The sequence below is a fragment of the Ambystoma mexicanum genome, chromosome 10, assembly GCF_040938575.1.
Source record: "Ambystoma mexicanum isolate Mex_15411 chromosome 10, UKY_AmexF1_1, whole genome shotgun sequence".
NCBI lineage: Eukaryota > Metazoa > Chordata > Amphibia > Caudata > Ambystomatidae > Ambystoma > Ambystoma mexicanum.
In genome coordinates this window covers 1,569,326,788-1,569,340,236 of record NC_090932.1, presented here as the reverse complement: position 1 = coordinate 1,569,340,236, position 13,449 = coordinate 1,569,326,788, and the positions used below count along the sequence as shown (strand labels likewise).

Sequence of the window (13,449 nt, the reverse complement as noted above, 5' to 3'; positions counted from 1 at the left end):
GGAGGACCGTTGAAGCCGTGTTGCACAGAAGCGGGGACCTCATGACGCAGTGCTGTTGACGACCGGAGCCACAATGCTCCATTGATTCAGACATTTGAATCAAAGGAATCTCTCGCCAGCACCGTCGACCGCTTTGTCCCGCCGGAGAAAGATGAGGCCGCCGAAGCGCCGAGGAGAATCAGCCAGGGGGTTTCCCGCCACCCGAAGACCGCAGAGACGCAGGATCACTCGACGCCCTTGCTGGGCCAAAGTTCTTTATAGACTCTTTGCGGTCCCGAACTATCGACATCGAGGTGCCCCGCACACCTCATCCTTGCAGGACGTCTTCGACACATCGTCGACGAGCACCACCAGGACCGAAGCTGCTGTCTCAACGCCATCGAACTTTCCATCGAGGATCATCGACGCCAAGTTCACCTTCTTCGAGGCATTAACGATCCGTGGCTCCTGCCTTAAAGGGAGTCACTCAAGAAGGATCCATTGATGCCTCTCCGAGGAACTCTGCTATTCCAGGTACATTGGGTGGTAGAAACATTTTTAGAAGGAAATAAGACTAATTGAACAAAATATGGAATGGGATTGTAGTACATCTTTATTTTACCGGTTGCCCAGGTGGGGGGTGGGCGGGTCCTCATACAGAGTTGTGACTTAGTAGCTAAATTACTATTCTGCCAATTGTTCTAACCAACTGCTTTTCCTCCTATGGCTATTGTTGGTTACCTTTATTAATTGATTTGTGTGACATTTGACCAGAGTACAGTTGATGCACTTTAATGAAATCTGATAATAATTGTGGTACCACCTAGAACTGTATATATTTGACATTGTAGTTTAACTGAGCACAAAGTGAGTTATTGTGATTGTGTATATAACCTTGAACCTTAATTATATAAAGACTGTGTTTTCACTCCATCAGTGTGTGGACATTCCTTTGTGGGTGCTTCGGGACTACACTGTACTTAAGAAGCATCCTGTATCACCGCTTGAGAAGCTAGGCCTTGATTGCTCGTCCATTGCTACCGTAATAGAGAATCTTGGCTGGGGTTCTCTGTGCCTCTCGTCTGCCGTATAGAGAGCAGAAGTAGAGACCCTCCTCCAGTCTTTACACACATCCTCTTTTGTTTGTGGATTATGGAGGTCAGTTTTGGCACAGTAACATGTCATGCTAGAATAAGATAAAAAGGGCACTTTTGTGATGACACCCCTAGAACATCGCTTTCAACCAGAAAGGAAGGGTGCTTTGGGCTTTGATTGTTGCAGAACTGTACTGCTACAGAAGTTTGTTTTAGGAGGTTGAGGGCCCACTGTTTCCGGTCTACTCTGATGCCCTTCTTGGTCAAACGAAACTGGGGGAGATCAATGAAGGGCAGTAGAAGTGAATCTGACAAATCTCAGGACCTTCTTCACCGGGATGAGTACAGACCACTCTGAAGGCTTGTGGTGTTCGGGTCTATGGCAATGCCATGATGCGAGATAATGTATTCCAAAAATGTAATGTAATGTAATGATATGTAAGGTAGGTTTTTCCAATGTTGCATACAACTGATTAGTGCACAAAGCCCATTTTCAAAGGGCTGACTAGATTTGAAGATCTTTATGGTAGAACCGCAATGGTGGGGCTCTTTTCTTTGCTTACATGACAGGCAATGGTCCCTATTGTAGAAGTGTGTTAGGTTTTAGAATCCACCTGTTTTTGGGACACGCCAGCCCCACTTGGGTCAGTCTTGGTGTCCAAAGGCCCTAGTTGACTCTCCACTCCTCATTTGGTAATTTGAATAATATATTTAGAGTAAGCTACTAGTGTTGAAAATCTGAAGGTGTCTCATCCGCTAGTCCCCAGGGATCTGTCATCTGGACTTTTGGATCCATTTCCTGGGGACGGACCTGTGCGGGAGGATAGAAGGGGCATGGGGTCTTCGAGCAGTGGGACGCCGGAGGCTGAGATGCAGTATCCCCTTCCCTGTAACACTTTTCCACATCCTACCAGGAAAGAAATTTAGGAACAGACACCCCCACACTCCCTTTCCTGAAACAAACACTTTCGAGGGGATTGGGTCCTCCGACGTATTCTATATCTATGACAGTAATCACCACAGCTGTGCTGCTTCGGAAAATCTTTTGGCGTCTGCATCCTGTGTCGATGACATCGATACGCCACCCTCGGACCTCCTCTGACTGCTGACGTCACTGGATGTTAGAAGTAGGACGCACGACGCCCGTAGCCTCATTTCCATTTTTTCTGCGAGCGTGTTTGCTTCGGAGATCTCGGCGCGCATTTACTCTTTGGAGTTTCTGTTCTTTATCGGTTCTTCGAACCTGTTCGTTTGTGAAGTTATCCTTCGTGATGTCCACCTCGTCTTCCACCCCGCGTCCTGGCTTTAAGAAGTGCGGGGACTGTGGGTCCAAGATGTCGGTGACGGACTCGCACAACGCCTGCCTCTGGTGCCTCGGGGAGGCCCATGACACGGATGATTGTGTCGACTGCCAGTCGCTTACGTCCAAAGCCTTGCGGGAGCGCGAGAAGAAACTGTCGGTAGGAAAGGTGTCCAAGCCACGGAAGTCTAGGTTTGCGGGACTTTCGACGGACGATTCAGAAGGAGACTCTCCGCATCGTCGTCGGAAGTCCAGTGGGTCTCGGGGCCCGGAGTAGGTCCCGCCACTCCTCTGCCTCTTCGAGGCACTCCCGAAAGTGCCGTCATCGGTCGCCTTCCCCGTCCTCATCCGAGGATTCCGCCGGTCGCTTATCCCACCAAGCATGCGACACCGGAGGAATGGGCTTCCTTCGGTAAGAAAATGCTAGCGATTCTCGAATCGCAGGGCACTGGTCCGTCCGCGCCTCCGAGTGGGGTCGGTCGTGATCGGTCGAGAGACACCGCTCGTACGCCATCGCGCTTGGATGGTCCACACAATTTGCGGGAAAGGTCCCGCTCGGACAAGGGGAATCGTTCTCGTCATGCCCGTTCCATGTCCCGGTCCTTGACACGCTCGAGACCGTGTGCACCTGTGGTGTCTTCGAGGAAGACGTCGATGCCTATGGCGCAGAGGTCGACGACGGACTCTTTCGAAGCTCCGCCTCCGAAGAAGTCGCCGCCCAGGCTGTCGAGGGACACGCTTGTGGCTCCACCCTCGAGGCCTGTGTCGATGCTGTCGGCGCCACGTTCGGCATCAACGCCGATTCACTCGACGCCTTTCGAGGCTGTTTCAACAGGGGTCCCCGGTGCACGGTGGAACCCCCTAGAAAGGCTCTGGCCAAGGTCAAGCATGGCTTTGTTCCCCATTCTGTGCGCTCTTACCGCCATCTTGAGTACATTTCAGAGGTGGATGAGAGCTCTGGTGATGGCATGGTTCCTTTTACGGTGCCAGATGAGATTATCTCGGGTCATAGTCAAATTGAGGACCTGCGTCAGTCCCTGTACGACGCCAGTGGTCTGGACACCTCTCCGGAGGTGGAGTTTTGTAGGCCTGAGCCTGCCACTCATGCCGACTCCTCGTACTGGCGCCTTATGTCTAGGGTCACCGAGTTCTTGGGGTGTTCTGCTCCCCCAGGGGATTTTCTTCAGGATGACCTTACGGATATCCTCGACCAAGGTCCACCAACGTACCCAGTACTGCTGTTCCATATGGCTCTACAGGGGAGGGTGGCGGCGGCTTGGACTGCTCCGGAGAGTCTCCCGGCAGTGGGCAAGTCTTTGCCGCAAAAATACCGCCCAGCCAGTAGCGACCCCGGCTACTTGACCAAGCACCCCACTCTGGAGAGTTTGGTGGTGCAGGCAGCTACGGCCCCTGCAAAGCAGGCGTCGTATCCTACCATTCCTCCTGATAGGGACGACAAGCGTTTAGATGGTTGGGTGAAGAAAGGGTTTTCTTCAGGGGGTATGGCGCTTCAGGCGGCCAACTCCGTATGCGCCTTGTCACGTTTCACACACACTCTGTGGAACTGTGTTTCTTAGTGGCTGAACATATTCCCGAAGGGGACGAACGGGATGGTTTCCTTGCCATGGTTCAGGATGGCAAGGATGCCATGTGCGAGGCCGTTCAGTTGGGTTTTGACATGGCAGATTGCGTCAGCCGGTCCATGGCGGCGAGCACCGTAATACGCAGGTTTGCGTGGTTGCGGAAGTCGGGGTTTGCTCCTGATGTGCAGGCCCGGCTCCTCAACATGCCCTTTGACGGTGAACATCTTTTTGGCAGCAAGGTTGATGAGAGCCTTGAGAGGTTGCAGACCTCCAAAGCTGCAGCGAAGTCGTTGGGCGCTGCTGTTAACAACATCCGCCTTTTTTCGTCCTAGGGGACAGCAATGGAGGGGAGGTTCCTTTCGTCATTACTCATCCTTTGGTAAAGCGAGAGGAGCTGCCAGTCAAAGGGGCCACAGTAGGCGTGCCAGAGGTGGAAAACAAGGTACTCGAGGTGCCAAGCCCGCTCGGGCAGTTGCCTCTTTGCCCTCAGGCAACGCTGCAGCTGCTTCAGCTCAGTCATGAGTCCATGTCCCATGGTTTGCCGGTTGGGGGAAGGTTGGCGCAGCATCTTGTAGAGTGGCGTGCCATTACTTCAGATGTGTGGGTTCTGGAGATCATAGCCCATGGCTACTGTCCTCCTTTCCGGCAGAGGCCTCGCGACAATCCACCGGGGAATCTCTCTTTGAAGAGTCCAGATCCGCTCCTTGCGCAGGAAATTCAATCCTTGCTGGGGAAAGGCGCCATAGAACTGGTGCCTGTAGCGGAGAGGAACAAGGGATGGTATTCCCCTAATTTTTTGATTTCCAAGAAAGACAGGGGATGGAGACCCATCATGGACTTGCGCGGTTATAACAAACTCCTCAGGAAGGACAAGTTCAAGATGGTTACTCTCTCTCAAGTCTTCCAGGCCCTTCAACTTCAGGACTGGTTGGTGTCTCTCGACCTCAAGGACGCTTATTTTCATGTGCCGATCCATCCAAAGCATAAGAAGTACCTGAGGTTCGCGGTTGGCGACTACTTTCAGTTACGGGTCCTGCCGTTCGGATTGACCTCCGCCCCGAGGGTCTTCACCAAGCTCATGGTAGTGGTGGCAGCGCATCTCAGGAAAGGGGGATTCACAACTACCCCTACCTGGACGATTGGTTGATCAGGGCACGCTCTACCGAGCAAGTCCTGGATCATCTGTCGGTCACCTGCCACTCCCTCCACAAGCTGGGCTTCTCCCTCAACTTGAAGTCCCATTTGACACCAACTCGGAGGCTCCAGTACATCGGAGCCGTGCTCGACAAGTCCCTGGGGCAGTGTTTTCCTCCCCAGGTGAGGGCTCATCACATTCAGCAGATGGTGCACAAGTTTCAGCTTGCCCAGAGTCTCCCAGCGTTCGAGTTCTTGAGATTGCTCGGCCTCATGGCATCCTGCATTCTTCTGGTGCCAGAGGCCAGGTTGCGGATGAGATCTTTGCAATGGGCACTCAAGCTCCACTGGTCTCAGTCCTCCGGCAGGATGTCGGACCCTGTTCAGGTGCCGTCCTCGGTCGCCTAGGACCTTCTGTGGTGGGCCGTCGAAGGCAATCTGATGAAGGGGGCTCCTTTTTGGCTACCCTGGCCGGAGGTGATGATTGTGACGGAGACATCCCTCACGGGATGGGGAGCTCATGCCAACGAGTTGACTGTCAGCGGTCGTTGGTCTCCGTCTGAGTCCAGACTCCATATCAATCTGTTGGAGCTGAGGGCCGTCAGGCTTGCCCTGAAGGCTTTTCTGCCGACTGTGCGAGGAAAGAATGTCCTGATCCTGACGGACAACACAGTGGCCATGAACTATCTCAACAAAAAGGGCGGGGGCAGGGTCACTTCCTCTGTGCAGGGAGGCGATGCAGCTCTGGTTCTGGGCAATCCAGCAGGAAGTTTCGGTCTCTGCAGTTCATCTGGCCGGGACGAAAACAAGACGGCGGACGCTCTGAGCAGGCAGAGCGCGATCTCTCACGAGTGGGAGTTGGCTCAGGAGATTCTCCTGGAGATCTTCGCCCTTTGGGGGACCCCTCAAGTGGATCTCTTCTCCTCCAGTGTCAACCGGAAGTACGAGAGGTTCTGCTCGCAGGAATTTCCTCCAAAAGGAGCCTTAGGAGACTCGTTCGTGGTGGAGTGGTCTTTCCCACTGCTGTACGCGTTTCCTCCAGTCCCCGTCATCCTGCAAGTGCTGCAGAGGTTACGAATGTCCGGTTCCCGGATGATCCTCATTGCTCCGGCGTGGGCCCGGAGGACGTGGTACCCGGACCTTCTCGACTTGTCCATCTGCCCTCACTAATGTGTTCCCTCCGTCACCTTTCCAGGTGCCCGGTTGGGATCTGAACTTTGTTCTCAAGTTTCTAATGGGGGCTCCTTTTGAGCCTTTGCATTCTTGTCCTTTGAGACTGTTAACACTTAAAACTGTGTTTTTAGTTGCGGTCACTTCCACTCGCAGAGTGAGTGAGTTACAGGCACTTTCAGTTAAGCCACCCTTCACTGTGTTTCATAAAGACAGGGTTGTCCTTAGAGTTCGTCCTCCCTTTCTTCCGAAGGTGGTGTCGGAATTTCATTTAAGCCAGAAGGTTATTCGTCCGGCATTTTATCCTCCTCCACATCCTGGTAAGGTAGATGAGAGGCTCCATAGGCTGGATCCTAGGAGAGCTTTAAGCTTCTACATTTCACGCATGTCCCGGGTCAGAGTGGACGATCAACTCGTTATTGGTTACGCTGGAAGGCATTTGGGACACGCTGTTACTAAGCAGACTTTGTCTCGATGGATCATCTTGGCAATTTCCGAATGTTACCGCTTGGCGGGTAAGGACCCACCGGTCGTTTTGCGGTCCCATTCTACCAGGGGTATGGCTGCCTCTACTGTCCTACAGAGGGGTGTTCCTATTCGTAACATCTGTGACGCAGCCACCTGGGCTTCGGTCCATACTTTTGTACGTCACTACTCCCTCAATTCCATCCGTGGGCAGGATCTGGCCTTTGCAAAGGCGGTCCTTTGCTCCGCAATTTGATTGGGCATTCTAAATTTCTTTTTCTAAATTCTTTTCCCTCCTCCTTGCATTGGTACTGCTTTGGGAGTCTGTCATAGATATGTAATACGTCGGAGGACCCAATCCCCACGAAGAACAAGTTACTCTCTTACCTGGTAACGTTCTTTCGATGGTTTGGTCCAACATATTCCATATCGCTCCCTCCCTGCCTTCCCCGCTACAGAATTTCTTATGCGATTGCAGCTTACGTTTCCACAAGGTTTTGTGTGGTCAGACTGGTGCCACACGTTCTGGGGAAAAAAACTACAACTGAGGCTACGGGCGTCGTGCGTCCTACTTATAACATCCAGTGACGTCGGCCGTCGGAGGAGGACCTCGAGGGCAGTGTATCGACATCATCGACGCAGACGCCGAAAGAGTTTCCGAAGCAGCACAACTGTGGTGATTACTGTTATAGATATGGAATACGTCGTCGGACCATCCCATCGAAAGAACGTTACCAGGTAAGAGAATAACTTGTTCTTCTCGCGGACAGCTCACTGTGAGAAAATGGACTAACATCCGAGCCGTATACCTGGCATGTCCCAACACAATGGTCAGGCAGAGTCAGGAAATTACTGATCATTGAACACTCCTGACTTCCATTACACTTCCCCACACGGATAAAAGGCGCAGCATGAAAGCACACTCTGAACAAGGCAAAGCACACGAGGAAGCAGCAGTTCCAAGATGGCAGTTTAATACGAAGAGAAAGACGGCAAGACCAAAGAGGTTTGCAAGAAGGGAAGTGCCCTTGACCTTTTCAGACAAGAACCGTTACTTACACAAGCCTTCGAGATTAAGAAAGATAAGACCTGGAATTGAAGCTGAAGAAACCTGCATTATGTGTCGTAGGTACCAGAACTCTCCTGCGTCAATAGCCAAAGCGGGAGGAGCGCACTGTCCTTGGCTCCTACAAAAAAGCAGCGCCAGTAAAGTCAGCACAGCCGTTGAGTCGGGGAAACCGATAGCAGTCCGGTCTGTGTTGGAACCAAGGTTGCAAGCGGCAACATTGTATGGAGAAATCTGCAAAGAATACTGTAAGCGTATGTGACAAGCAACGTGAATATAATTGAACAGCAAAAGAGTGACTGAACCTTTGAAGCCAAGATGGATACCGTATACCGAGTGGTCCGGCGCCACGTGGGTGCTCATTCAAAGGTCTTTATTAGGTATTCAACTGAGAGGTGGCAAATGTAAAAGGGAATTGTGAAATCTAAGTAGTCTTGCAATGGGTCAAGTTAACCTTTTGCACATTCAAAAGTCCTCGATAGTTAATACGAAGTGAAATTGCTCCAAGCCCAGCAGAGGGAGACTAATTGTGTAATAGCAAGGATCTGAGCCCGGCTGAGGGGATCTGAGTTGAACCATGAGTCACCCGAGAGAGAATATTCTCTGAACTGTAAAAAGGGATCTGATTCTGGAAGAGTGGGATCCAAAGTAAGGATTGTTTTATAAAAAGGGATCAGAGCCCGGCTGTGGGGGATCCAGGGTGAATCAACTGAATTCAGAACTTGTAAGGGGAAAGGAACTTTTTGTTTTGATGCATCAGGCCCTCTGAATCAAGAGACTTTGATCAGTGAGACTTGAGCACAGAAGGCCCTAATGCTGGTACATAAACTAAATCCTCGTGCCGAAGATGCCAGAGAGTGTGCTATGCTCTAGTGAATCACCTTGCCTCGTGCGGAAAACGTTGGTAAAGGAGGCCAACGGCCTGATCATCTTGACATATCATGTTTTTAAACACTTCATTTTCATGAACACTACCCCACACTATTTGTATTTAGAGGTGAGGATTGGCAATAATGTTTTATTTTTTAGTGTAGGCCCTTTGATTTTGACGAGGCTCCACTAGGACTGCATTATTATTTTTTGATGATTGTAGTTTCCGCCCATCTGTAGATTTAGGATTCGAAAACACCCTTGAATTGTTGTCTTACTGTTGATACCATGCCTTCCTTACACTAGGACACCTAATCCCCACCAGTGAATTGTTTCAGTTAATGCCTCCTTTATTCTTTTCTTTTCAGATACAACATCAGCAACTGCAAAGGATTGCTCAAATGCACCAGCAGCTTGAGGCGGTCCAGGCTATACGAGCACAGCAAGCACAACAACCAATGCAGCAGCAGTCACAGCAAGTAATGCACTTACAACAATTGCAGCAGCAAGTGGGGCAACCTCAACAGCCGCAGCTTGCATCTCAGGTCCCAGGGCAAGCCATGATCCCCCAGGGGCCAGGCATGCCGGGCCAGATTCCTGGGCAGGTCTTGCCTGTGACACTTACTCCCCAGCAGCAACAGATGAAGATACAGCAAGTCTTGCAGGTACTCCTTTTGTAAGCCTGTTTGATTATATGTGGCCCTGTGGTTCTGTTATTGCATTGGCTCGTCAAATTGAGGCTGAATGTGTATACATGGATTCATGTGGTGCCTCTAAAAGTCATTTACCACACTCGTAGAATCGCAGGATGTGTTTGAAAGGTATGGGGGTGGAAAAGTGTTGATTTAATTTTCTACAATGTAACGGCAGCATCATTAATGCTTATTATTTTCCTATGATACAGGGAGGTATGTCTACACCTTGGTTTTTCACTTCTTTCCGTACCAGTCAGGAAGAATCTCCTGAGACTTATGCTGAAGCCGTAGATATACCATTTTAGGGTGATGTTTCTTGTTCTATTTTTCTGGGGCCCAGATATATTCCTCAACTTGGCTTACAAGGCATTTACGTAATCGGTTCTTGACTCCAAGTGATAAATGTCATGAGCATTCGAGACAAACACTTGGGAGTAGACTGGTTTAAAGGTACAATAAATGCTGTTCTATTATCAAACAATAAGGAAAGGCTGATGCACTATAACTGTAATAATGTTCTTTTTTTATAATAGGTGTGCTCATACTTTAGCTACAAAATATACAGCTGACAAAACATTTAAAATTATTTTTTAGAATATGGTTAGAAATCCAGAAAGTGGCCTCACGTGATCTTGTAATGTTCAACTGGTTTATTGTAGTCCAACCAGACTTATAATAAGACTCACTGGCCTTGGAAACGCAATCATCCTCTTCCCCCAACCAACCCAATTCCTGTAGGCTGTGACAAAAACTCCTGCCTTGTTCTGGAATTTCTATTAGTGGGACCAAGGTGGCTGGGTGCTTCCCATAGCCAGTAAATGAAAACATTTTCTGTTATATGACAAGGATCCCCTTGTCACTGCCACTTAACCCCTGCAGGGGGTCAAAGTTCAGGTTTGGGGAGCAGGAGTTAAAAGCAACTCCTTGGTACCGGAGTTCACCCAGCAGTCGGCAGCTAGTACATAAGCTTGCCGCTAAGCTAACCTGCTCATGAAATGCAAACTTTACATTTGTTTCTATTATTTAAGTGACATTTTAAAGCATAATGGAACATGCATGTGCACTTTTTTCCTTTGTGCACGTTCCCCAACATACAAAGTTAATATCACATAGGTATGTGTGTAGGGCACCAGTTGGTCTGGGTAGTTCTTGGTGTCGAGCTAACCAGCTTACAAGTAAGAGCTAAATAACTCACAACAATTATGAGCACAGCCTTCTCATAGGTCAGGGGCCAGTGTGACAAGGACGGCATTGCTGTCCTTGTCAAGAGGGTATGTGAACCCTTCTCAGTCGGGAGTGGGAGGCTTACCAGAAAACCATACACAGCCAGTCCCATCCCTGAGGAGGACAGTGGCATCAGAGGGCCTTAATTCCTGTCTCCCGCCATGGTGCCAGCATGCTTGTATGCATATGCTTGTTTACAGCCTTACCTCAAAGTACAAATGCTCGTCAGTGTTTTCTATTGGTTGCAGATAACGCCAAGCCAAAGGATGAGTGCCGGGAGTAGAAACCCAGAACACCAGCTTGCTTAACGTACCAACAGAACAAGACAATGAGATGACCACAGCACTGTTGCAACCTGATCGCAGCAGCAGCCTGGCAAGAGGGAGACAGACACAGGCTGCAACCTCACACCACTACACTGCAGGAACCAACCCCGCCCCCTGCACTCCCCCAACCGAAAGCCGCCCTCCCCTAAACCACTAAGGTTGGTTTACCAAACTCACAGAGAATGTGCTGGGGATCGGTCCGGAAAACATTTAACTTGGATATTGAATTTCCTACATCGCTATGGCCGTTAGGTGGCAAGTCCACGCAGAGAAAGTGGAGAAGACTTGTCCGGATTGCCAGGGAAGCTGTCCTCTCAGCACAGAGGGAGGGACTTTTAAACAGGGGTCAGGAAACGTGAAGTGTGGGTTGTTTAGGAGTGGAGGTGGAGGAGGACCCTAGAGACAAGCAGGAGGAAGGAATGAGTGGCAGCTTATGGAGGTGATTGTTGGAGCAGGTGAGGTATTGGCCTAGCAATGAAAGTAGTGAGTGTAGAGAAAGGTTGAGTGTGCATTACTGAAGTAGTCTGAATGCCACAGAGAAGGTGCAAGGCACATCCAACTTCCCATTACAACACTCCTTTCTAGTTAGATTAGGGAAAGCTTGGACGTCCCTGAGGGGGAATGTATATAGTCTGCACCCAGGGAAACCATCTGTAGTCTCAGTCAGCCATTAGATAGTAGGGGTTACTATTCGGTAGCACTAACCATGTTTACGGACACCTGGGTTAAGGAGAAAATCCCATGGTAGACAATGGAGAGGGATGACACCAGGGCCCACAGAGATACAAATAAAAACCCTTGAACTGTCTCAAAGGCTCAGAGTTGGTGTCTGTACCATCTGTGACTAGTTACAGAGAACATTATAATTACACTGATATTTTAAGAAACATAAGCACCCTAACTCAAAAAAGGACAGCAATCCACCCATTACCAGCATCCTGGAATCCTAGACCCATCACCTCTTGTCATCAAGCACTAGTGTTAGAAAGTAAAGATTGCCTTTTTGCTGCTTTTGCTCCATAGACCTCTATGGGGAGTGAGGCAGTTCCCACTGGGAATTATAACATATTTTAACTGTGCACATTAATGATTATTCAATGATCAGAGCGTGATCATTATTCTACAAGGCAACCCTCTAAATGTGACTAAACATTGTCCTGTTAATGGCCAAACTTCAGCCATATAACGTTCCTTCAACCAATTCATAATGCGAATGGATTGTATCCTCCCACGTATTCCTCATCTTTGACATGTAATGTCCAGTTTCAGCTGCTTCGTAAAACAAATTTCAGCAGAGGGCGATATGCGTTGATGGCGTCAAGTCGATGTCCTTCGAAGGCCTCTGTCGAGAGCGATGTAATTGGGTGTATATATAGCTTGCGCAGCACCTGTTGGCCTCAGTTCCGTTTTTCTGTTAGCAGTTTGCGTTGAGTCAAATCCGGCACGCCTCTTCTGTGACATATGTTAAAAAAATCATCGAAAATATATAGTCTTTGACTCAGTCGACACCGAAATCTGGCTTTAAGAAATGCAGAGATTGTGGCTCAAAAATGTCATATACTGACCTGCTTCGCATCTGCCTATGGTGCCTCGGGGAGAGCCATGATATCACGGAGTGTTCCAAGTGTCGGTCCATGAAAGGAAAAGCTTTGAGGGATTGGAAGGGGAATCTCAAGGTAGGGAAAATCCCCAAAGTCACCTACCCGAACTGCTAGGCCCTCGATCGACGAGTCGAGGAAAGACTCTCCTCGGAGGAAGGTGGCCAAGTCTTCTTGGTTGAGGAGTGGTTCCCACCACTCTTCATGGTCTTCGAAAAAGTCGAAGAGGAGGCAACGACAGTCGCCTTTTGTCGACTTAATCAGACGATTCCCCTGAAAGGGTTGCATGCCCTTCTAAAAATTAAACACCGGCTGAATGGGAAGCCGTCAGGGTGCAAATGTTGAAAATATTAGAGCAAGCAATGCTACGCCCGTGGCTGAATGAAAGGTTACCTCCCCACCGGTCGTACGATTGTCAAATCGATCTGGTACCCAATGCTCAACTGCCTTGTAGTAGGATCTATGCCCTTACCGAACCTGAGAATCTTCATTTGCGACAGTATTTAGATCAGTACCTTGCCAATGGTTTATTCGCCCGTCAAAGTCTCCTGTTTCCTCAGCTCTGTTCTTCGTGCCAAAAAAAGAAGGCGACCTTAGAACTTGTATTGATTACCGCGCCCTAAATCAAATAACGATTAAGAATCGTTACCCTCTGCCCCTGATCCCTTAACTTCTCGACCAGGTAAAAGATGCTTGTATATACACCAAGTTAGATCTTCGGGGAGCTTATCACCTGGTGCGTGTAAAAGAAGGCGACAAATGGAAGACTGCTTTCCGCACCAAATATGGACTCTTCGAATACCAGGTTGATGCCTTTCGGATTGTGCAACGCACCTGCTGCCTTTCAATACTTTATGAATGATGTTCTTCGGGAACTTATCGATGTTTGTGTCATCGTATATATCGACGACATTCTGGTCTACTCCTCTTTGGAATACGATCACA

The 13,449-nt window shown here is 49.4% G+C and overlaps 1 protein-coding gene across 2 annotated transcripts in view; it reads left to right on the top strand.

Moving 5' to 3' along the window:
• The window catches only part of MED15 (mediator complex subunit 15), a 672,261-nt gene that overhangs the window by 302,803 nt on the left and 356,009 nt on the right, over positions 1-13,449 (top strand). For both annotated transcript variants that reach the window (XM_069619881.1, XM_069619882.1), the window contains exon 7: positions 9,030-9,326. In XM_069619881.1, the coding sequence (XP_069475982.1) occupies positions 9,030-9,326 (297 nt within the window). The remainder of the gene's footprint in view (positions 1-9,029; positions 9,327-13,449) is intronic.